The following is a 24,280-nucleotide window of genomic DNA, read 5'->3' on the forward strand; positions in this document are numbered from 1 at the left end:
GGTTTCTGCAACAAAGACCAGGTAGTCAGAACAACAAAAGATTTCTATTAATGAAAGAAAATCAGATATCTCAAGGTAAGGAATTTAGTGCTTTTCTAGGTATGGGAAGATACAAGAATCTGAGCTCACTGAAATCATTCCTCTGATGTGCACTTCCGCTCTCTGGGGCCTGAATCCTGTGCTTTCTCATCCTGCGTCCCCTCAAGGTGCCCCATTGAGAGGTGGCTGCACGTCTGATGGTGTGATGGTGGGCATCCTGTTTCCATCTTGAGTTCCTTCTGGGCTCGCTGTCTGGGCAGCTGTAATGGGATGGCTTGATGGCTGCAGCATCCTTTGTTTACTGATGTGGCAGCAACATTTTTCATATCTCTTTACCTCCCTATTGCTCTTTCCAGGGACCAAAATGGTGGCACCATTCCCCAAAGTGTCCTAGTTCAGGAGAAAAGGGTGATACTGAAACTGACAGCACTAATGGCCTGAACCTAGCCAGTACCCAGATTGGGATTTGAACCCACAGTTTTAAATTAGAATCACTTATCCAGTGTCTGGACTCACTGAGGTTCAGGTTTTTTATGCCTCCACGCAGAAGGAATTCAACAAGAGACGAGGTGATAGGCAAGAAATAGATTTATTAAGATAGGACACTAGTGAGAGATGCAATTAGGCAGGCAAGGAGACTCTGCCCCCAGATCCAGTGGGCTACAATTTAATCATCCAAGGGGAGTGGGGGTCAGAAAAGACCGCCTCTTCCTTTTTCTTTGAACAGTAGCTCCTCCTTAGTATCCAGTAAAGTGTGTATTCAAATCAGAAGGGAGGTCCTCAAACTCCTGCCCTCGGTCTGAATTGAAATGCAGGCCTCATCCCATCTCCTACCCAGCATCTCAAGCCTCCGCCAGTCAAGCAAGCCTCCCCCAGGAGTTCCCTTCTTGGCTCAGTGGTTAACGAACCCAACTAGGATGCATGAGGTTGCAGGTTCGATTCCTGGCTTGCTCAGTGGGTTAAGGATCTGGCGTTGCTGTGAGCTGTGGTGTAGGTTGCAGACGTGGCTCGAATCCCGAATGGCTATGGCTCTGGTGTAGGCCAGCAGGTGTAGCTCTGATTTGACCCCTAGCCTGGGAACTTCCCTATGCCACAGGTGCGGCCCTAAAAAAAAAAAGAGAGAGAGAGAAAAAAGAAAAGAAAGCCTGCCATGATTCTGATGACTTTCTTGAGCAGTTATTAACTTACAGTGATCTCCCAACATTCGCTCTCTATCTATGATCCTTTATTGGGACTTCTATAACCATCTGTGCCTACTCCATCCCTATCAATACCCCACTTGTTCCAGGTGTGTGTACATGAGTCATGGCCTTTGTTATCCTGTGTTTCCTGCTCATGGATGTAACAGAGAGAGATTTTTCTTTGAGGTTTCATTTTTGCAAATAAAATTGTTGATGAAAATGATAAGGGAAGTGGAAAAGCTCTCCTGAAACCCCTCCCTCAGGTTTTCCACTGTTGCATTCAGCTAGCAAGGTGCACTTGACATTCATGCTGCCCATACTAGTCAGCCTTCTGGCAATCAGATCCCCCATCCCAGAATACACAAGTGCATTTAGTGTTTGAAGATTAGACTTTATTATTTTCAGAAACACATCATGTTCGACAATATATCTACATTTCTACTTTGTGGTTTTTTTTTTTTTTCCTTGAGATTGTACAGAGTTCTAACCATGCTGCATATATAACCTTGTATTTCTTTTTGTTACTCGCATATCAAGCATGTTATGTATTTTTATAATACTTCACCAAGTAGAAATACCATAATTTATTGAAGCAATCCTCTATCATTGGACATGTAGACTGTTTTCTGGTTTTTTTGCTATTATAAATAGACAGCACGAAAGCTTTCTCCTAAATTTAAAATTATTTCCTTGGGATCATTCACCAGAAGTAAAATTACTAGGACAAATAAGAGGTGGAAACTACAAATATACCTACTCTTAATACATATTAGCAATTTGCTTTTCAAAATAGTTGATACAACTTACAACCTCATCAGGCACAAGTAGGCACTCTCATTTGGTAGTTCTAGAAAAGATAAATTATGGCTTTCCTTAATTGTGATAATTACTAATTAGGGTGAATACTTTTCCAGATGTTTGTATACACAGTTGTATGTGTTTAATTGCCCTTTCTCTTTTTGTCCAGAGACTATTCACTGCTGTTGTTATCAAGCTAATAGGTACTCCATGTAAAATAGAGATGTAATAACCCTTTCAGTGTCATAGCTCCTATAAATATTTTTTAGTCTATTATTTGACATATATATTTTAAGATATTTTTAAATTTCTTCTTCAGGGTTTTGATAATTATTTTTTATGTCCAGTGTGTTTATGATCTGACTTTGTTGATAATCTGTTTGATATTTTTTAAGTATAAGGTAAATATTTTTCCTAAATTGCTAACAAATTACCCCAAAACAAAGACAAATCAAACTGTTAGGAGATGTTCTGGACTTCCATGTCTGACAGCAGAAAACCTAAGAAGAAAACAAGGAATACGGGGGGCACAGCGGACACGAATCTGACTAGGCACCATGAGATTGCGGGTTTGATCCCTGGCCTCGCTCAGTGGGTTAAGGATCCGGCGTTGCCGTGAGTTGTGGTGTAGGTCAAAGACATGGCTCCGGTCTCGTGTGGCTGTGGCTGTGGCGTAGGTTGGCAGCTGTAGCTCTGATTTGATTCCTAGCCTGGGAACTTCCATATGCCATGGGTGCAGCCCTAAAAAGAAAAAAGAAAAAAGAAAAAAAAAAAACAACCAACAAGGAATAGCTAGACAACTATTAAACGAGTTGTTAAAAATAATTGTAGTCGGGCAATAGTTTCAGTCAAGGTAAACAGACAAACTGCTTCATGTAGAAAACAATATTGTATTAGGTTTTTTTTTTAAAAAAAAAAATATATATATATGTTTGGTGTTGTGCCAGGAGTATTTCATTTACGTGCCTCCCCTCTTCACCTTTCTCTACCCAACTCTGCCTCAAGGCTGGCCTATCCACAGACTCTGCCTACAGCTTCTGCTTGAGTTCAGCCAAGGGGAAACTCTAGCAGGAGCATGGAGGGAGAAGGGAGATGTTCCTGTATGAATTATTTATCCCTTCGGCATCTCTCAGGGTCACAGCCCCACCTGCGCCTCGCCTGTGGAATATATTACCCCTGTGGGCTTAACACCACTTCTGTTACCAGCCCCAGGGAACTCCACCATCCCTCATGGCTGTTTTGCTCTGCTCACACCTTTGTAAATTGTCTCTTTAGTAAAGCCTCATTGGATTATCCTGGTTTAATTATGCAGCTTACTTTCTGCTGGGACTGACTGCTATAACTGTATGTAAGAATAACATCTAAACTATGAGAAAACTAGGTATTCTTGTTATGGCTTAGTGGGTTAAGAATGCTGCATAGTGTCTGTGAGGATGAAGGTTTGATCCCTGGCATCATTCAGTGGGTTAAGGATCCAGCAGTGCTGCAGCTATGGCGTAGATTGCAGCTACAGCTAAAATTCAGTCCCTGGCCCAGGGGAACTTTTGTATGCAGCAGGTGCAGCCAAAAATAGAGTAAAATAAGAAATCTTTGGGAGTTCCCATCGTGGCTCAGTGGTAATGAATCTGAGTAGTGTCCATGAGGACGCGGTTTTGATCCCTGGCCTTGCTCAGTGGGTTCAGGATCTGGTGTTGCTGTGAGTTGTGGCCTGGATCCCCACATGGCTATGGCTGCGGAATAGGCTGGCAGCTGCAGCTCAGATTTGACCCCTAGCCTGGGAACTTCCATATGCCATGGTTGCAACCCTGAAAAGACATAAGAAAGGAAGAAATCTTTGGAACTGGATGATAATAAAAATACTGCTTATCTACTCAAGTGGAATACAGGCAAAGTAATGGCGAGAGAGAAATATATTGCCCTCGCTGTGTGTGTTAGAAAAGAGGCAAGACTAATGATTAATGTGCTGAGCATCCAACTTAAGATGGTAGAAAAAGACCAACAGCATAAACTCCAAGTAGAAAAAATGAATTTTTATTTTCTTTTATTTTTCCTGTTTTTGTTTGTTTCTTTCTTTTTATGGCTGCACCTTCAGCATATGGGAGTTCCCAGGCTAGAGGTCCAGTCGACCCTTGGACACCACAGACTTGAACTGTACAGGTCCACTTATACAGGGTTATTTTTTCAATAAATAAGAACTGCTGTCCAGTACAGTCTGTAGTTGGTTGAATCTCAGATGCAGAGCACAGCTGTAGGGCTGGCTGTGGAGTTCTACCTGGGGGTTGGTACCCTAAACTCCCCGTTGTTCCACGGTCAACAATATATAACTTCAGGAATGAAAAAGGAGAAGGTCTTTATAGACCCTATATACATAAAAAGTATCAGAAGAAGATATTATAACAACTTTGTGGTCAAAAAATGACATATTAAGAGAAATGAACAAAAAAAGTAACAGCAAAATTGACATAGGAAGAAATAAAAATTAAAATTGTGTGATTAAAGAAATTGATTCTATAATTTAAAAGAAAACTCAAGGCTCGATAAGAAGCACTGGCACATTGTACTGAAATTTAAATGGAAGAAATTTGATGTCAGTATTCCACAGGCTCTTCCAGACAGGAAACAAAGAGGAAGACTGTCCTCAGTTTAATAAAGCCTGTATAGCCTTGATACCAAATCCCAACAGCACATTATGAGAATGGAGATGTTTCAGCCAGTTTCACTGGAGAACATAAATAGGAACAGTTCCTCTTTTCTTGTCTCTTTCGATGAGATATTTTTGAATATTCCATCTTGTTCGCTTTGTTAGCCTGTTTGGGTCAGTGCTGTAAGGGCTGCATGTCACAGCTGACCTGGAGCTCATATTGCTCCCTCTTGTGCTCTGGTGTGTCCTACATTTGACTTCCAGATACTTACACACTCCATCTTACAGAGATAGTTTCTCTTTGAAGACAGTTTTCTCTTTTAAAGAAATTAAGAGAAGAAAAAAGCTACTCTTTTGTATTTGCCTATGCCATCTCCATTCCTGGTACTCTTTATTCAGTCCTGTAGAAAATCATCTGTTACCATAGTTCTTCTACCTGAAGAACTTTCTTTGCCATTTCTTATCCTACTGGCCATGAATTTGCTGTGCTTGCATGTATTTCAAAATTTCTTTATTTCAACGGGTTTTTGGTTTGTTTTTTAAAAACAGGTTTATTTTTATTTATTAACCTATTGATTTTGACTCTGCTTAGAGGAAATCATTGTGGTGGTGCCATGACTCTACCTGTTTTTGTTTGAATGGTTATTTTTACTGTTTATAGAATTATAGAAAAGAGTAAATTTACTGTTCACTGTTTATAAAAATGCTGGGTTAGTGGCATTTTTTGTAAATTTCAGCATTATAAAAATACTGCATTTTCTTCTTATCTGCATTGTTTCTCCAGGGGCGTGCTTACAGGTACTGTGAAAACAAACATTATTAACATCCAAGCTACCCGGTGTGCTCTGATAACATTTCCTTTCTCTAGTGTATACAGGCTAGCAAGTTTGCCGAATACAAAATCAATAAACAAAAAGGGCATTTTCACATTCCAACATGCAGGACTTCTAATCAGATTTTTAGTGCCTTACTACTAAATGTAAAAGGACCCCCACACATTTGAGAAGACTCTCCAATATTAAAACAGACACAAACTCTAGCAGAGAAGAAACTTGGAAGGAAGAAGCAGTTTAGGCAGGAAGAAAAACAAACAATAACAACAACCACCCTTCCAAAAACCCTACAATTGGTGTTATAAAATAGAAACACCAGGTAGGGAAAAACCCACTTCTTCTTCCCTCCTATTTCTTTCCTGTGCGTCTCCTTCATTGTTCTCACAGCACACTTCACTTCTGACACTTCTCATCACCAAATATGTGGGGTTTTCCCTCCAACAAGCCGTTCTCTGCACCACCACCTGGGTGTCCTCCGATTTAGCTCAATCCCTGCACTGCCACCTACCCGGGGACAGTGTCAGGGCCCAAAGGCTAGGGGCTCAGCCCACAAGACTGTCTCACACACATACACACTTCGGATGCCAGTTGTAAGCCTGAGTTACGCTTGTGTTTTTGATGGACTCCTTGTAGATCTAAAAGATCTAACCCTCCTTATGTTCAGTTAATTTGCTAGAGCAACTCACCGATCTCAGGGAAACACTCACTTATACTCACCAGTTTATTAAAGGATGTTATAAGGATACAGATGAGCAGACAGATGAGAGGTACATGGGGCAGGGTCGGGGAGGGTCCCAAGTACAGCTGCTTCTGTCCTTGTGCAGTCGGGGTGCATCATTCTCCTGGGTAGATCTTCACCCACCTAGAAGCTCTCTGAACCCCTTGTTATTGGGATTTTATGGAGGCTTCCTCATGTATGCCTGATCAATGACTAAGTCCGTTCTCTAAAGAAGTGGGAGTGGGGCTGAAAATTCCAACCTCCAAATCATGGCTTGGTCTTTCTGGTGATCAGCCCCATCCAGGATCTATCCAGGAGCCCACCAGAGTCACCTCATGAGAGCAAAAGTTGTCCCAATACTTTATCACATAGGAATTTATGAGGGGTTTTGGATCCCTGTGCTAGGAACTGGAGGCAGAGACCAGTATCTGACTTCTTTTATCTCACAGACATCCTCAGGAAAGATAGTGTTTCGCTATCGAATAAGAACAGGATGCTGGGAGTTCCCTTCAAGGCGCAGCAGAAACGAATCTGACTAGGAACCATGAGGTTGCGGTTTCGATCCCTGGCCTCACTCAGTGGGTTAAGGATCTGGCGGTGCCGTGAGCTGTGGTGTAGGTTGCAGACGCAGCTCGGATCCTGCATTGCTGTGGCTCTGGTGTAGGCCGGCAGCTACAGCTCTGATTAGACCCCTAGCCTGGGAACCTTCATGTGCCACGGATGTGGCCCTAAAAAAAAAAAAAAAAAAAGGATAGGATGCTGCATTGTAAAAAAGGAACATTAGAAGAACCAGATAAATGTCTTGAAAAGATAAACATGCGGCAAAAATTAGAAAGCCTTAAGGAAACCTCCCAGAAAATCAAACGGGAGTGGGATGGGGAGAAGATAGTAAATATCGACCCAGTAAGAAATGGTGTTGGGAGAGAATTAGGAACATGGCAGAGGATGTGGGTACTTGGAGGATGGTGTACAAAGGATTCTCATGTCCGGTGTAGGAAGGCATTGGACAAAGTGTAGAATGCAGGAGCTAGGACAGACATATTTACTACAGCACCGCGGCTGAGTCTGGGCAAGATTGGGGCAGCAGAGGGGGTGGTGGGAGGGATGACTGTCGTGTTATAACCCTCATAGCAGCCTTTGTCTTTTCAAACTTTATAATTTAGTACTTTGTAAAAACTGACAAATGTTAAAAAGGTGATATTTTAGTGTTCTCTGTCCAACCCTGCAGGTAGCATTAAGTGCTGCTTTGTGCATTGCCAAACTGCAGTTCTTTACTGAGAGAGAGAGAGAGAGTGTATGTGTGTGTGTGTGTGTGTGTGTGTGTGTGTTTCCACGCTTCACCCAAGTAAACATTGGCGCTTAGGATACTGAGATCCTCTTTCTGAAAATACTATCTTGAAGGATTTTTATGGCTACGAGATAATAGGGAATGTTCTCCCATCTACCTGGTTTTACATCTGGCTCTGGGAGAGAGAGACAGAGACAGAGAGAGAAAGAGAGTGAGAGAGAGAGAGAGAGAGAGTGTGTGTGTGTGTGTGTGTGTGTGTGTGTGCGCGCGCGCGCACGTGAGAGAGATGGGGGTGTAGGGAGACGCATGTGTATATGTTCCTCTTTTTTTTAGGCCATTTCTCCCTCTTTTATTTATTTTATTTATTTATTTATTTATTTATTTATTTATTTATTTATTCATTTGTCTTTTTAGGACCACACTTGCAGCATATGGAGGTTCCCAGGCTAGGGGTCAAATCTGAGCTGTAGCTACCGGCCCATTCTACAGCCACAGCAATGCTAGATCTGAGCCATGTCTGTGACCTGCACCACAGCTCAGGGCAATGCTGGATCTCAACCCACTGAGGGAGGCCAGTGATCAAACCCCGCATCCTCATGGATACTGGTCGGGTTCATTAACCGCTGAGCCACGACGGGAACTCCTAGGCCATTTCTTAAATTCTCTTTATCTTCCTACTTTGCTTGCCGTAATGTGGAATTAAAGTGCACTTTTAATTATGTGTTATATTTTTTGAGTCAAAGTTGATATTTCTGTGTGTGTATAATATTTCATATAATGGCTTTATTGAAACAAAATTCACATCCCATCAAAGTTACCCTTTTAAAGCATCGTTGTATATTTTTATAAAGAGAAGGAGGTGAGCCTTTTTTAGCCCTTCCACCCAGATCTCTGTGTTGAACTTTATAAACTCTGTGAACAGGTTCACTGAATCTCAGAAGGAAAAAGCTTCTCCCAGAGCATTAGAGTGAAACATAATTTCTTGATTTTTCAGGCTTCTCTTTCTATACTGTGTTTTGTCTAAAGAATTTCTCCCTGCATGTTTTAAATATAGCAGTGGGGGAGAATTAATAAATTCTTGTTAATAACTTCTCTCAGGGCCAAAGAAAACCCAGGAATTCAAAAGGATTAGCTCAGAGCCCTTAATCTAACAAAACCTTCCCGCCACTTCTACCTGTTTGTCTTTTATTGTAAATTCCTCTCTCAAAGATTTTTTATGCTTAATTTAAAATCCTGGGAAGAGAAAATCTTCATTACTGCTGGTGCCTTCCTGTTGGCAAATTTAACCTTAGCCTTCCCTTAATTCTCATTCTTTCTTTGAATAGGTATAATCCTGTTTGTTCATTACAAATTCAACTCGTTGAGGGCAAATGCTGCATGGGAGATAATGAGTGGTCATGATAAAGCCATTTGTTGGCAGCCTCGGGGGCATTGCCAGATTATTCTCTGCCTCTCCCAGTTATAGCTGCCTGGGCTGTTGACATCTGGAGGCAGAGGGCCACTCAGGGTTTAAGCAGGTGGATATGCCATTCTTTCCTTTACAGTCTCAGGAATCTGATGAAGAGAAAGCCAAGGAATTTGGACTTGGACATCTTTTAAGACCCCTTCCTGGCAGTTAAGGAATGAGTGGTACTAGTTGGGTTTTTGCAGAGGTAACCTTTTAAAAAAAAAATTATTAAATATAGTTGATTTACAGTGTTACTTTCTACTGTACAGCACAGTGACTCAATTGTACATGTGTATATTCCTTTTCAGATTCTTTTCCTTTATGGTTTATCACAGGGTATTGAAGATAGCTCCCTGTGCTTTACAGTAGAACCTTGCTGTTTATCCGTCCTACGTATACTAGTTTACTTCTGCTAATTCCAAACTCCCAACCCCCTTCCCTCCTGACAACCACAAGTCTGTTCTCTATGTCTGTGAGCCTTTTTCATAGATAAAATCATTTGTGTCATAGTTTGTATTCCACATATAAGTAATATTGTATGATATTTGTCTTTCTCTTTCGGACTTACTTCACTCAGCATGATAATATCTAGGCCCATATGTGTTGCTGCAAATGGCATTATTTCATTCTTTTTAAAAATTTTTTAGGAGTTCCCATCGTGGCATGGTGGTTAACAGATCTGACTAGGAACCATGAGGTTGCGGGTTCGATCCCTGCCCTTGCTCAGTGGGTTAACGATCCGGCGTTGCTGTGAGCTGTGGTGTAGGTTGCAGACATGGCTCAGATCCAGCATTGCTGTGGCTCTGGCGTAGGCTGGTGGCTGTAGCTCCGATTCGGCCCCTAGCCTGGGAACCTCCATATGCCACAGGAGTGGCCCAAGAAATAGCAAAAAGACAAAAAAATAAAAATAAAAAAATAAAATTTTTTTAATTTATATAAAGTATAGTTGGTTACAAGGTACCAATTTTTGTCTTCTTTTTTAAGGCTGAGTAATATTCTATTTTAAATATGTCCCACATCTTCTTTATCCATTCATCTGTTGATGGACATTTAAGTTGCTTCCATGTCTTAACTGTTGTAAATAGTGCTGCTATAAACATTGGGTTGTATGTATCTTTTCAAATGGGAGTTTTGTCTGGATATATGCCTGGGAATGGGATTGCTGAACATCTAGAGTTAACCTTGAATAGGCATGCCAGTGTCTTGACTAGTAAACAATACACTCTTGTAAAACACTTGGTCCAAAGCAGACCAAGATTCCAAAGTCCTCCCTCCTCTGGGTGGCAGCTCTGTTGAGTATGAACTGGGCCTCTGGTCTGGTGTAGCCCTGAATTGTTCTTCTGCTTCTTCCGTGCTTCTTCCACCCATGTGTCTCATCTCCTCAAAGCTCCGAAGGCTCAGGGCATGGTAAGCATGGTGCAAGCTGGCCGGGGACCTGGTCCTAATGTGGGTTGAACACTCCACCTAGTGTGGGCTGTAGATAAGTGTTGACTTAGCATGAAGGGATATCACTCTGAAACCTAGAGCCCAGAGCTGCATGTTCCCGTGTGTCTCTGCATCAATCTGTGATGCCAAGTCACTGGTATCTCATTCTTCTGACTCTCTCCAGCTGGGACTGCGGGTTGGGGGCCAGACTGGGTAGCAGGTGGGATTCTTCCAAGGGCACCACGTATCCCAGGTGCACTGTGGTTTCACCTGGCTCTTGAACCACATGAGATGCCAAACTCCATAGAGAGGTTATTTGGCCCTCTGACATCATTGTGTCAAGGGCCTTCGCAGTGTCAGATTCTCTTTGGGGAGTCTACCATGGGGAAAGTACTTCAGATGCAGCAAGTGGTGTTTTTGGCAAATGCATGTGTTTTTAGTATATTTTTAATTTACTTATTTTTGGCCACACCCGTGGCATGCAGAAGTTCCCAGGGTCTCAGGGATCAAACCAGCACCACAGCAGTAACCAGAGCCATAGCAGTGACAACACTGGATCTTTAACCCTCTGAGCCACAAGAGAACTTTGTAAATTCATGTATAAAAGCAAAAATGAAAAGGAGTATAAAATAGATAACCAACAAAGACCTGCTGTATAGCACAGGGACCTCTACTCAATATCCTGCAATAACCTATATGGGAAAAGAATCTAAAAAAAAGAATGGATATATGTATATGTATCACTTTTCTGTACACCTGAAACTAACACAGCATTGTAAAGCAACTATACTCCATCTTTTAAATGAAAAAAACTTTAAAAAATAAAAGGGAAACTGGAGCATATATCCTAGTATAACCTATTATGATAGATTGGTTAAGTACATGCTTATATTCATGCAGTGAAATAGTTTGCTGACAAAAAGTTATATTAATAAAAGTTGTATTAATTTAGCAAACATTTATTGGGTATGCATATCGGAAACTTGCCACACCCTGAGGCCAGTGAGCCAAATAAAAAAGGCACATTCCTGCCCATGTGATACCTCTGGCCTGATGAAGGGAAGAAGACAATAGACAAGTGAAGAAATGATTCCTAGGTGTGAGTAACATATTATGCTAAGTAGGGAAGGAGGGGAAATCAGTGTCCTGTGCAATTTCAAGCTCTTATCTGTATAAAGAATAACCATGCATAGGAAATAGCCAAAAAGAGAATATACCAAACAAGTTAGAGGTGATTTTTATTTTCTTCCTTATTTGTTTCAGTATTGAATAATCACCCCTCTTTTATAACTAGGAAAAATAACTTAAAAAGAGAATTGCACTTCAAATTATGCCATATACTAGAATACTTATTTTCATGTCTAATGAAGGCAGAAGCTCTCTTAGTAGAAGTAAAAAGAGCATGCTCACCTTTAAATATCAGAAAAAGGAGGGCAATGTCGCCCAAATCACCATTGTCCGAACCTTACCCCCAGGTCAAGTTTTCCACTCAGTACCTACTGACAGAGGGAAGGTCGCCTCCCACAGGCCACCCCCAACCTCCTTTTTCTTGTGCTCCTAACTCACCAGCACCACGCCTGGCCCCTCAGAGGCTCTGGCACATCTCTCTTTCAGATGGAAAGACGTAACAGAAATTTAAAGCCAGTGTGAGCAGAATGTCTTCTTGGTCCACTTGTGTTTGGTGCAGATGGGGCACAGCTGTGCTTTTATGCATCTTTGAAGTCTCATCCCTTGTGCCTGACCAATATTTTTGATAAATTTCTGAGTTTACAAGTTGAATCCAATTTGATCTTATTAAAAAGGAGTCAAGCTCTTATCTGAAAGATGCTCACCTTCTCATGCCAGTAAGAGAAATGCAGAGTAAACTTCTCTGAGTTACCAGATTGTCTGTCCATGGCTGTGAGGATGAGGAAGCAGGCAGGTTGCTGTGTGACTGGTAGGAGCATGAAGTGACCAGACCCTGTGGAGAGCAACTTGATAACTGACAAAGACAAATTCACATTCCCTTTGATGACTGCAAAGAGAAGGTTATACTGTTATAGCCTTCATATAAAAAGAGTCACTAAGTCATTTCCAGATGTCCAAGAAATATGCAAAGCATTCTCCTTTTAGGAATGCAGACTACAGATACACTTACGTGCATATAAATGATATGCACCTTAGATTTTGTTTAACCAACACTGTAACAGCTCCTACAAGACAGTCACTGTTCTAAATGTCTAACCATCAATAAACTTATTTAATCGCCCAAGCAACTCTATGAGGTAGATGTTATTATCGTTATTATTATTATCCCCACTTTACAGATGAGGAAACTGAGCAGAGAGATTAGGAAATTTGCTCAAGGCCACAGGGCTAGTAGGTGGCAGAGCCAGGATTGAAGCCTAGACCGTGCAGCCCCAGGGTCCTTGCTCTGACACCCTCAACAAGTCCCTCCTCATGTGACAAAGTTGAGGCACTGTTTGTAATTGCAAACATTTGGTCACTGGTGGCTCAGCGGGTTAAGCATCTGGTATTGACCCTGCAATGGCTCAGGTTGCTGCTGTGATGCAGGTTTAATCCCTGGCCTAGGAACCCTGGACAGGTGAGGGTAAAAAATAATTTTTTTAAGGAAACTATTTATTTATTTATTTATTTATTTATTTATTTATTTATTTTTAGGGCCTCACCTGTAGCATATGGAGGTTCCCAGGCTAGGGGCTGAATCAGAGCTATAGCCTCTGGCCTACACCACAGCCATAGCAACTGGGGATCTGAGCCACATCTGTGACCTACACCACAGCTCATGGCAACGCTGGATCCTTAACCCACTGAGCGAGGCCAGGGATCAAACCTGCATCCTCATGGATGCTAGGCACATTCGTTTCTGCTGAGCCACAACGGGAACTCCAGGAAACAACTTAAATGCCTCTCGGGGGGGTTGGTTTGCTAAGTAAGTGTCTCCACACTTCTCTAATGCAGTGATGGGAAGATCACCAGGACGCATTTTCATGGAAGAAGCAAGGTGCAGAAGGTGCTACAAGGTGTACTGATAAAGAGGATGGGGCAGAATGTGTGTTCATATTTGCTTGGATAAGAATAAAATACCTCCAGAATGGTGCACAAGAAACAGGCAAAGGAGTTGTCCAGGGAGAGAGATGGTGGCCAGAGAAGGAAGCTAAAGGGGACCTTCCATTGTATTCCCATTTATACTTTAAGATTTTGAGCCATTCATATTTGTTTATTATTTGGAAATGTAAATCAAAAGCCCTGAGTACCACAGCCCTTTCATATTTCTTCCTTGACTTTAGAACCACTTTGTTTATAGATTATTATATTGAACTAAATTTTTTTCTTTTTTTTTTTTGTCTTTTTGCTATTTCTTTGGGCCACTCCTGTGGCATATGGAGGTTCCCAGGCTAGGGGTCGAATCAGAGCTGTAGCCACCGGCCTATGCCAGAGCCACAGCACTCGGGATCTGAGCCGCGTCTGCAACCTACACCACGGCTCACAGCAACACCAGATCGTTAACCCACTGAGCAGGGGCAGGGACCAAACCCGCAAGTTAACATCCATCATCTCATATAGACACACAAACGAAAAGGAAAAAAACAAAAAACAAAAAAAACATGTTTTTTCCCTTGTAATGAGAACTCGGGAGCCCCTCCTCCCTGGGTTTCTTGGAATTGCTGATCCCGAATTGGAACAGCCCCTCTTGTTTCTCCTAGCCAAACTCTATCCGAAAATAAGAATCTAATTTTAGTCACGAGAGCTTTGGTGGGTGTTTTTGGAGATATTACAGAGGGTTGAAATAAATCTCGACTCAAATGATAGCTCACAGAGCCCTTGTTCCCGCCGTGTAGTTGTTATGCTTCCCGCTTAATCATAGCTCATCACTCAGCAGCTGAAATGCCCAGAGCCTTTGTGGTTTTGAAATGTAGCTTTGATTTGATCCTCAGGAGTTGAGAATGGATGACGATTCCTAGCCAGGCCCTGTGGTTCCTGCACCTGCACCGTGTGAAGCACTTCTTGTGTTGGCATCGCTGAGTGGCCTGCGTTTGGAAAGTGTTAGGGAAATGGCCATGGGGTGTCTAAAGGAACCAGGCCCTTTGGAGGACTGCATCCCAGGAGATGGTCAGCTCAGGAGGGGCCAAAGGACCTGCAATCTTGGCCAGGCCAGGAGGGGCCCAAACAAATGTAGAGCCTGACTTGGGGGCTTTGGGGACTGCAGGTTTTTGGGACCTGGGAACTTTGATGGCTAGGACAGTAGTTAGAAACTGCGCTGCTCTGTGCCATGTTGTGTGACAGAATCACAGACACCATGTAGAACAAATAGTGCTGGAGCTGGCCTGGTGAGTTGCCTCATTGCCCACACGCCACCTAGGACAGGATAGGCTCAGCCCACACACAGGCTGAGGGCAGTGTGCACAGGTAGGACCCCACTTCCCCATTCTAGGACTTAGGGAGCCCAAGAGACTCCTGGAGTTAGAACAAAAGCTGAAATTATATGGTAGAGCTGCCTACATTGCAAAAAGAGCATATAGACAGAAACCTCCATTCAGAGGAGAGGAGTGAGCAGAAGTGACATTAAAATCAGAAATAAAGAGCAAGGAATCCAAGCAGAATCCTTGCCTAAAGGGTTCTGATGGCTAAGAAACCCAGTGACAGAAAGTGAAGAGGGAGCAGAGGTTTTCCCCGGCACCTGGCATGCAGCTGGCAGACACACGTCCTCAGCTGAGGTTTGGTCACTAAGTTCTCCAAAGTGGCTTGCAGCTGTGTAATCGTGTGGGGCTGATCTGCTTCTCAGTCAACACTAAGGGGCTGGAGCAGGTCACACTGGCCCTCAGCCCCTCACCTTCATGACAGTGACAGCATTACATCCCTGACAGGGTCACACGGCTCTGAACGCTGGCCTCACCATGGCGAGAAAGGGAAGCCAGCCCATGGCCACATCTGACTCTGCCTCTCATGTGTTTTATTATGTCAAGGATCTTGCCTGGAAATTGCAGGCCAGGTGTCCCCCCTCCTGTTTCCATCTGAAGAGACCTAGCAGCATGGGCCACACGCCCATGTGGAGGTGGTAGAGGTTGGGTCCCCCCTACCACCTGCATAGCTGGGTACTCTCCCCTGAGCCGCTTTCCTCTGGGGCCCGGCTCTCCTCCCCTTAAACCCTGCCTCGCATATGTACCATTTATCCCACTGTCCCCGAGGATATTGTCCCTGTGCCCAGCCTCTGTGGACAGTTGGGTTTGCACCACCACTGCCATCCACCAAACTTGCCTGACTGTCTTGGGCCAGCTGGGAAGGAAAGAGACAGAGACCAGCCTTCCTGTGACCCAGGGTAGGGGATCAAATAGCAGGACTCCTCGGTGTAACCCAGTTAGCACACTTGGGGGTATAGGGGTCAAGGCTCAGAGCCAGGCCCAGCTCCAGATCCACCCTGTTCCAAGACAGGGAGGAGGCTGCTGCCCATTGGGGGGGTGGGGGCCTGTCGAGGGAGGCTGCAAGACGGGGAGGCAAAGAGTGGGGCCCAGGCAGGAGGTGTGTCCCTGGTGCCCAGGTGACTAGGAAGGGAAGGTGGTGGGCTCAGAACTCTGCTGTAGGGGGAGGGCTTGGGGGACTGACTTGGCAGCACCTGGCACTTCCATGGTGACGGAGGCTTCTGGCCAGAACACATCAGTGACTTCCAAGGGAGGCTCTAGACCATTGGGTGACTCTGAGTCTGGTGCCTTACAGGGAAATTGAAAGAATGGAGCCTTATCCTGTATGGCACAGCTGAGCACCCCTACAACACCTTCAGCTCCCATCAGTCACGCTCCAGGATGCTGGAACTCTCATCCCCGGAGCTGGAGCCACCCAAGGCTGCCCTGTCACTGTCCCAGCCCGACATTCCTGAGGACGAAGAGGACTATACAGGTAAGGGACCTGAGGCTGGAGGAGACCTCGGTTATCCAGTGTAGCTCTTAAAATGTGGGCTGTTCCCGGTGGAAGGTGGGGGTTAGGGTTGTAGGTCTTCCTCTTTTAACGATGGTAATTTGCACTCACAGCTCCTTCCTCCCATGGCTCTCCTAATATTTTACAGACCAGTAAGTATGCTTCAAACCAGTAAGTACTCTCCAACCTTCCAGGCCGGGGAAATAAAGGTTCCCTATGCCCAACCAGAATGGGGACTTGCCCTCTGGCTAATGAGACTCCTTCAGGGGTATCCCCTTTTCCTCAGGGGCCCCTGTCTCACATCTCTGCCTCCTGACCTTCTCCGAAGTCCATCCACTTTCAGTCCTTGTAGCCAGAATATGGGAAGGACCTAGGATGGTTGGCTTGAACGAGCCTAGTCAGGAGTTGCTGGCAGTGGTGATCTTGACCGGCCCGAGGGCTGGGAGAACGACCTACGACAGGGTCTCAAAACCGGACGTCAGTGGACACTGATACTACACGGTGCAGCTCAAGCATCTCACAGGAGGTAAAAATGCCTGTTGCAAATCCTATTTCTCCAGCAGCCCCACTGCCAGGTGGCCGCTGGCTCTGGGCCTCCAGCTCTCCATGCTGAGAGCCAGAGCAGTGGGGAAAGGGCTTAAGACCTTGGGCGCCGCCTTGATCAGCACGCTAGGTGAGAAGCTGGTCCTTTCTCTCTGCACCATCCTAGTGATTTGTAAAAACAGAGCCTTTCTGGTTGGGCATATTTTCCTTAGCTAAATATTACAGCTACTTGATAAATGATGGGCGAGATCTAAGAATATTGATGCTATGAGTTATCTAATAGCTTCTGGGAAAAAAAAAAGTAACAAAATGGAGAAATCCACCAATACATATCAAGCATAAATTGCGGCCGATTCAATTTTAAATTTTTTCTACCATCCCTTTAAAATGGAGCATTGAATTATGTATGGACTAATCTGCTCTGTTTCCCCCTGTGATTTATAAACTGTGGCAAGATTCAGTAATTATTAATAAAGGACTGATCTTTTTTCCTTAAAATCTGCAACTTACTCTAACCTTATCCTATCCTGGAATCTCGCCGTAAGACTGTTCTGCAGCCCAAGCCACTCAGTCCTTCCTGAGCTTGTCCTAGGTGGTTTGAGGGAGTCTCTCTGGGATTAAGATGTGTGCCTGGAGTTCCCGTCGTGGCGCAGTGGTTAACGAATCCGACTAGGAACCATGAGGTTGCGGGTTCGATCCCTGCCCTTGCTCAGTGGGTTAATGATCTGGTGTTGCCGTGAGCTGTGGTGTAAGTTGCAGAGGCGGCTCGGATCCTGTTTTGCTGTGGCTCTGGCATAGGCTGGCAGCTACAGCTCCAATTAGACCCCTAGCCTGGGAACCTCCATATGCCGCGGGAGCGGCTCAAGAAATGGCAAAAAGACCAAAAAAAAAAAAAAAAAAAAAAGATGTGTGTCTGACACTTGGGAAAGTTCTCTGTAAGTCTCTGGCATACGTGGGGCAGGTGCACTACGTACTGCGGAAGAACCGGAGGTGGGAAAGAGCAAGAGGGTAAGAGGGGGTGCTTTACAGGGAGGTGGAAGAGGAACAGCCACAGGCACAGTCAAGGGCGTGTGAGCATCTCATGGGTGCCCTGGGGGCACCACCCTCTCAGTCACAGACAAACAAGCCCAGATACAGAAGTCTAGGGAGGAGAGACTATGGGGGATGGAGGTGGGGCGATTTCGAGGTGAGGTCATGATTTTTATGCCACACAGCTGAGAGGGCGAAGCGGGAGCTTACAGAGGTGGCTGGGTACCAGGGATCTGGTCATGGACAGATGGCACGTGGAGGGCACTGGGCCCAGTCCCCAGGCCTGCCAGCAGGAGCGCTGGGCAGTACTGTATTGGGGGCGGGCAGGGGGCGGGCCAGCTCTCCCTGGGACAAGAAGTAAAGGGAAGGAGGTGACTGGGGTGTGGACAGTAAGCCTCCCAGGACAGAAAGGGAGCAGGGTCCTGTGGGAGGTGTCAGGCCCCTCACCAGAGCTGTCAGGGCAGCTGTCCTGTCAAGGAGGCAGCTATGAGGTGGACAGGGGCAGGTGACATTCTCAGCCAGTGTTGCTCCCTGGGAATGGAGCAGGGGAGGTGGCCAGAGGCTGAAAGGGGGGAGGCGAAGGTCACGGTGGAGCCAGGGTTCCTGAAGTTAATGAGAGTATGGAAATCCACCCTGAGACGGGGAGGGCGCCTCTCTGCTCCCCAGGTGGGGCTGAAGCCTGGTGAGTGAGGTGCCCCAGTCACACACCATCAGGAAGGAGATGGGACCAGTGATGACAGGGCTCTCAGTGCAGACACCTCTCCTCCTACACCCACCTCAGCCTCAGAGTGACACAGAGGTTCCACTTGGAGCACTTTCCTCAGATGTGTACATGGCGAAAAAGGCTGTGTTGCTTCCTGAGTCCTCCTGTTCCTTTACGGGTTGGTCTAAGCCCATAAGGACAAAACCCATCCAGAACACCCCAGTTGCTTTCTAACATTTGTTAGCATGTTTTTTTGATCCTGGATGTGTTCCACAAAGGATTCAGATTGGAGTTTTCAAATAAGCCTGCATCATTCTAACACCCTGTAGAGAGGGTCAGTTGTTCACCTGCTGGTTCAGCATAAGACATCTGCTCCCCTTCCAGCTGGAACCTTGGGAAGTGAGATGTGAAGATAGTGCGTCTCTGAGGAAAGTTTGGGCTCATTGAGAAGAGAGGAAAAGGAGACAAGAGTATAAGCACGATGAATAATAGCACATGCTCTCCCACAGAGTGAGTTACAGCTGTAGCAGAAATCCCCTCTCATTCTCAGGAGTGATGGAGGGGTTGGGACCCGATGGCCAGCCAGGCAGATTTAATTTAAGAATGTTTCATGGCACGGGAGTTCCCATCGTGGCACAGCAGAAAAGAATCTGACTAGGATCCATGAGGACACGGGTTCGATTCCTGGCCTTGCTCAATGGGTTAAGGATCCGGTGTTGCCGTGAGCTGTGGTGTAGGTCACAGACATGGCTTGGATCTGGCGTGGCTGTGGCTGTGGTGTAGGCCAGCAGCTACAGCTCCGATTCAACCCCTAGCCTGGGAACCTCCATGTGCCGTGGGTGAGGCCCAAAAAACAGGAGAAAAAAAAAAAGAAAAGAATGTTTTGGGGCAGAAATGAGTCTTGATATTGGGCTTTTGTTCAATTCGGTTGAAGTATAGTTGATTGGCAGTGTTGTGTTAACTTCTACTGTGTAGCAAAGTGACTTAGTTATACACATACACATTCTTTTTTATTTTCTTTTCCGCGATGGTTTATCATGGGTTGTTGAATGGTGATTCCTGTGCTACAGTAGGGCCTTGTTGTCTGTCCATCTTCTATATACTACTTTGCCTCTGTTCATCCCCAAGTCACTACTGGCTTTTTGATAATCCAAGTAGAGAGTGTACAGAGGAGGAAGCTTACAGATGTGGACCCCTGTACCGGGCATGGGTGGGTTCTCACCAAGCCTCTGGTGCAGGGCTGGATGTGGCTGTTACCTAGATGCCTATCAGGGTTCTGCTGCCCTTGCAGGGGGCTTCCTGCCCAGTTCTTGCCAAGTCTCTCCACCGCAAAGAGGCCTGGAGGGAGGGGGCATCCAGAACATCCTGTGTGTGGACAGGATGACACCTGTGCTTCCCCAATTCTCATCCCCTCTCCTTTCACCCCTCTCCTCCTACTCCCTAGCCATTAACCAGGTATTTATCGAGCACCTGCCCTGGGCCAGATGCTCTTCTGGGTGCTGGGCGATTGGCAGTGAACACTCGAGACCAAAGCCTGCCTGCATGGAGCTTTGTCTCCTGTGCCAAGAAAGAGGGAGGAATGTGGTCTGTCTCCTCCCTGGGCCCCTACGTCTCCTGAAAGTTGAGGAAACTGTTTATCTTCTCAAGTGAGACAGCCCTGCCTTGGGGAGAGACAGGGGTGGGGTCGTCAGGCCGGCTCAGGAGGAGGCTGGACCAGAGAGCCAAGCCTGTGTCCTGGTACGCAGGGCCCCATGAAGGATTTGTGAGGAGGTCCCCACAGGTGGGCTGGGATGAGGTGGGCAAGCATCAGATCAAGTGAGAACTGATTCCAGAATTGAACAGCCATCTGGGGCTGGGGAGGGGTGGGGTGCCTTGCGCTAGAGCTTGGCCTCTAGTGCCCTCCACACCCCGGACCTGGGGGAACAGCCCACGGTTTTGAAAGGGGTTCACGGTAGGACCCACAATGAAAGCTTTGGAAATGTCAACAACGGTACACCTTCAGGGAGGGAAGCAAAATAGAGCGAGTCGAACACTGGGAAGGTCTGGAGGCCCTTTAAGGACGAATGAAGAGGGCTTTGTGCCCTCGGCAAAGACTCATTGTGGACAGCAGAGAATGGGGACTTTTGTCTTGCCCTCTCGTCCCCATGAAATGCTGGTGGCCAGCAAATCACCTCCTCTTTACTTCTGAACTCACTCCCCACCCTTCCAACAACTGAAACCTTGTAGAAGGTTGTTTTTTCTTCCAAAGACTCCGAAGCCCTCGGAATGCCCTCCTGGGCTCCTCCCCACATGGGGAGGCTTTCTGGGGCCATTTCCAAAGGAGGAACAGGATGGGGGACAATGGAGGCAGGAGTCCCACTACAGCGCTGGCCTGGTTCCCCAGGTTGGGACACCTGTGGATGGGCTTTCCCAGGCCCCTGAGGGCAAGAGCCGGTCAAACTGGGCACTTCCCTGTGGGGTAGGTGAAAGGGAGACCTGCAGGTCCCCATGTGCCTACATTTTTCTCCATCACTTTGACAACAATACACAGGCTCCCAGAGTTAGAATTGGGGGCTCAAGGGAAGACAGGGGTGGCGCTCCACAGAGGGTGAGAGAGAGGGGAGCCGAATAGGGTTCAGCTCCCACCCAGCCCAGACCCACCCAAAGGACATAGAAACGCATTCCGACTCCCTTAAGACATGTGTGGGATGTGGCAGTTTCTCTTCCAGCCTCTCCTGCTTACTTCCATCAGAGCATCACTGCTTGGTGGTAGCTTCCTTAATGCCCTCAAGCCCTCTTCTCGCCATATTTGCATTGCTTCGTCCTTCTCGATGGAAATCAGGCTTGGCAGCTGGCCCAGCATCATGACTCTGATGCAGGAGATGACACTGAGTGAAGCATTCCCCATCCCGCCGACCCCCCTGCTGTGGCCGCTCTTCTAGAGTCTCACGATGCCCCTCTCCCCACTGATCTGGGTCCCCCTGCCACCACCACCCACTGTCCTGCTTGTTCTCAGACCATCCCTGTCCAGAGTCATCAGACCCTCTGACACTTAGCTCGGCTCTTAGCTGAGGCGGATCCCTGTCGTGGTGCAGGGTGCGCTCTGGCCCTGTGGTCTGCCTCTCCGGCCCCAGCAGGGGCCTGGCAAACCGCGAGACCTAGACACAGGGTCCTAAAGTACTGGACCTGATGGAGAAAGCATCTCTATAGGTGAAAGGAAATGTTTGTTTCTTTAAGGTGTGTGCCATCCGGAGTGTGGTGACAAAGGCTGTGATGGCCCCAACGCAGACCAGTGCTTGAACTGTGTCCACTTCAGCCTGGGGAGCGTCAAGACGAGCAGGTAAAGAACTGGGCTGCACCTGCATGGCCTCGAGACCCACCAGCATGCTGCTAAGCAGCCAAGCTGTGTTCTTTGCCCCTATAGCCCAGCGCCCTAACACCCTAGAAAAAGAATTAACTAACACCCTAGAAAAAAAAAATCACATTGAGGGTCAGTGCTTTGGGTTTTTATGTTTAGTATCCTTTTTTTCTCATCACACAAGTAACTCATGACCCTGACAGAGAAATCAGAGGCTGTGGCACTGTGGGGTCTGTGCTTATAAACTTACTTTCTCTCCATTTTGTTAAACAAAAATGGGTCCTGTTGAGCCTGCCGGCCCCTTGGGAACTGCTGACACAGTACAGTGTCTGTACAGGTGGCCATGAACGAGGCCCCCATCCGTGAGTGTGGAGCACATTCCCTCAGGGCTCCAGCAGGGGTGCACTGGGGACTCTCACCATGTCCTCAGGGCCCAGGCACAGCCACACTCACGTTGCGCTGGGAAAGACGTTTGTCCTGCTGGCCTGACCCATGGTCTGGAGATCTGCTCACTGCCTGTGGGCTTGATGGGTGGGGTTTTGCCGGAGCTGAGACTCCCAAAAGTCCTGTCCCATCATGGTGTTGCCCACAGCAGCCAAGCACAGCCTGCGAGTGGCCCACCTCTCTTGAGGAAACTTTGAAAGGGAAAGAGTCCTGGGTTCCCCACCAAGTTCTCAACCCTCTCCTCCATCAGGAAGGTCTCCAGGGCATTGATGGTTTAACCTCCACCCCAGGGCCTTAGTTTCATCAGGGCCCTGCTGAGGTTTCCTCAGGAGGCAGCTGAGGTCTGTCTCTGTTAGCTGCCTTCCCTGGCCTGGCCCCGCTGTGCTTGCCACAAGTACATGACTGAGGCTCAACTGGAAAGGCCCTCTCCCCGTCTGCCCCCACAGGAAGTGCGTGAGCACGTGCCCCTTGGGCTACTTTGGGGACACAGGAGCACGACGCTGTCGCCGCTGCCACAAGGGGTGTGAGACATGCTCAGGCCGGAGCGCAACCCAATGCCTGTCTTGCCGCCGAGGGTTCTATCACCATCAGGAGATGAACACCTGTGTGACCCTCTGTCCTGCTGGGTTTTATGCTGATGAAAGTAAGTGCATGTCCCCAGGATGCATCAACCCTTCTCTGGGCTGGGGTCCCTTCTGGGAGCATTTGCCCAGCCCTCTGCTTTCTGTGTTCTGTGTCCTGAGAAAGGATCCTTAATGGGAGAGAAAGGGAAATCCAAGCCCTGGGACCCTGTTAGTGGATAGCAGTTCACACACACACTGGCCAGGGTGGTTCAGAGCGATGCTGGTATGGAGCCCTTCATAGTCCAGGAATGTCACGCGTCTATAGGGAGATGGCTTGAGGAGGCGGCTCTCAGGCTCAGACTGAGTTCAGACTTCCAAGAAGAAAGGCCCCCAAGAATGTCCTACAGTTTTTCCTGGAGCAGTAGATGTGTACACGGGCCAGGGTGCAGGGACCTGGTGCTGGCTTGTGGCCTGAGTGATTGAAAGTAGATGAAAGCCCCTTCCAGGAAGAGCCGAGGAGCTGAAATGGGCGTTTAAGGAGAGGGAGTTTGGCAGGTCTCCATGAATCCGAAGAGGAGCCTGCTGCCGGCATAACGGGCCTCAGGAGGACGGGATTGGTCTTAGTGCACTTTACACAGTGACCACCTTCCCAGGAGGTGGGTGATGCTTTCCTCACCTTGCAGACGGGGAAGCAAAGTTGAGTGAGGGCTAGGGGCCCACATCAAGGGGTGACCCAGGCAGTACTTGAACTCAGAGCAGTGCAACCCGCTGTCCTGCCATGCCACATCCCAGGAAGGAGGATGGGTGGGCTCTGGGGCCAGGACCCCAGGCCAGCATTTCACCACTCACCTCACCCAGAAGAGGCAAAAGAGAGGGTGTGGATTAAACTGATGGGCAGCTCTTAGATGAGTTCAAAGAAGTTACTGTGTTACTGGCTGTTGTGCAGGGACAGGCCTACCCAGAGCTGGTCTCCGGGCCTGCATCCTACAGGACAGATCCCATCACAGCCCTGCTGTTACTCCCGTGGAGAAGGAGCCAGGGAGTATGTCTTTAAAGAAAGATATAGATAAGCCATCAAATAATCACTCTCCTTAAGGGGGATGCAAATAATAGTTGTGCAAGATGTGTTTCACAGGCTTTGCAAACACCTTCCCTGAGTGGCAACCAGACCTGTGGAGGTTCCTTCATCTCCACTGCCTGCTACTCCCCCTGGGTGAGAATCAGCCACTTTGGTCACCTGCACACACCCTCCCTGAGCCCCTGCAGTGCATGTACCACCTATGGGGCCCTGAGGAGGAGGCAGAGCACAGGGTGGCACTGACAAGGTGCCAGATGAGTGGCGTGGAAAATTGCTGAAGCCATGCAGGTGGAGCTGAGA

The 24,280-nt window shown here is 46.9% G+C and overlaps 1 protein-coding gene across 4 annotated transcripts in view; it reads left to right on the top strand.

Moving 5' to 3' along the window:
- Window positions 1-24,280, top strand: part of PCSK6 (proprotein convertase subtilisin/kexin type 6) — a 188,360-nt gene that overhangs the window by 147,585 nt on the left and 16,495 nt on the right. For 2 of the 4 annotated variants that reach the window (XM_021098934.1, XM_021098939.1), the window contains exons 14-17: window positions 16,086-16,265; window positions 16,397-16,435; window positions 21,775-21,877; window positions 22,786-22,982. In XM_021098934.1, the coding sequence (XP_020954593.1) occupies window positions 16,086-16,265; window positions 16,397-16,435; window positions 21,775-21,877; window positions 22,786-22,982 (519 nt within the window). The remainder of the gene's footprint in view (window positions 1-16,085; window positions 16,266-16,396; window positions 16,436-21,774; window positions 21,878-22,785; window positions 22,983-24,280) is intronic. The other 2 variants (XM_021098945.1, XM_021098951.1) reach the window with 1 other exon arrangement.

The sequence above is a fragment of the Sus scrofa genome, chromosome 1 (assembly GCF_000003025.6).
Source record: "Sus scrofa isolate TJ Tabasco breed Duroc chromosome 1, Sscrofa11.1, whole genome shotgun sequence".
Taxonomy (NCBI): Eukaryota; Metazoa; Chordata; class Mammalia; order Artiodactyla; family Suidae; genus Sus; species Sus scrofa.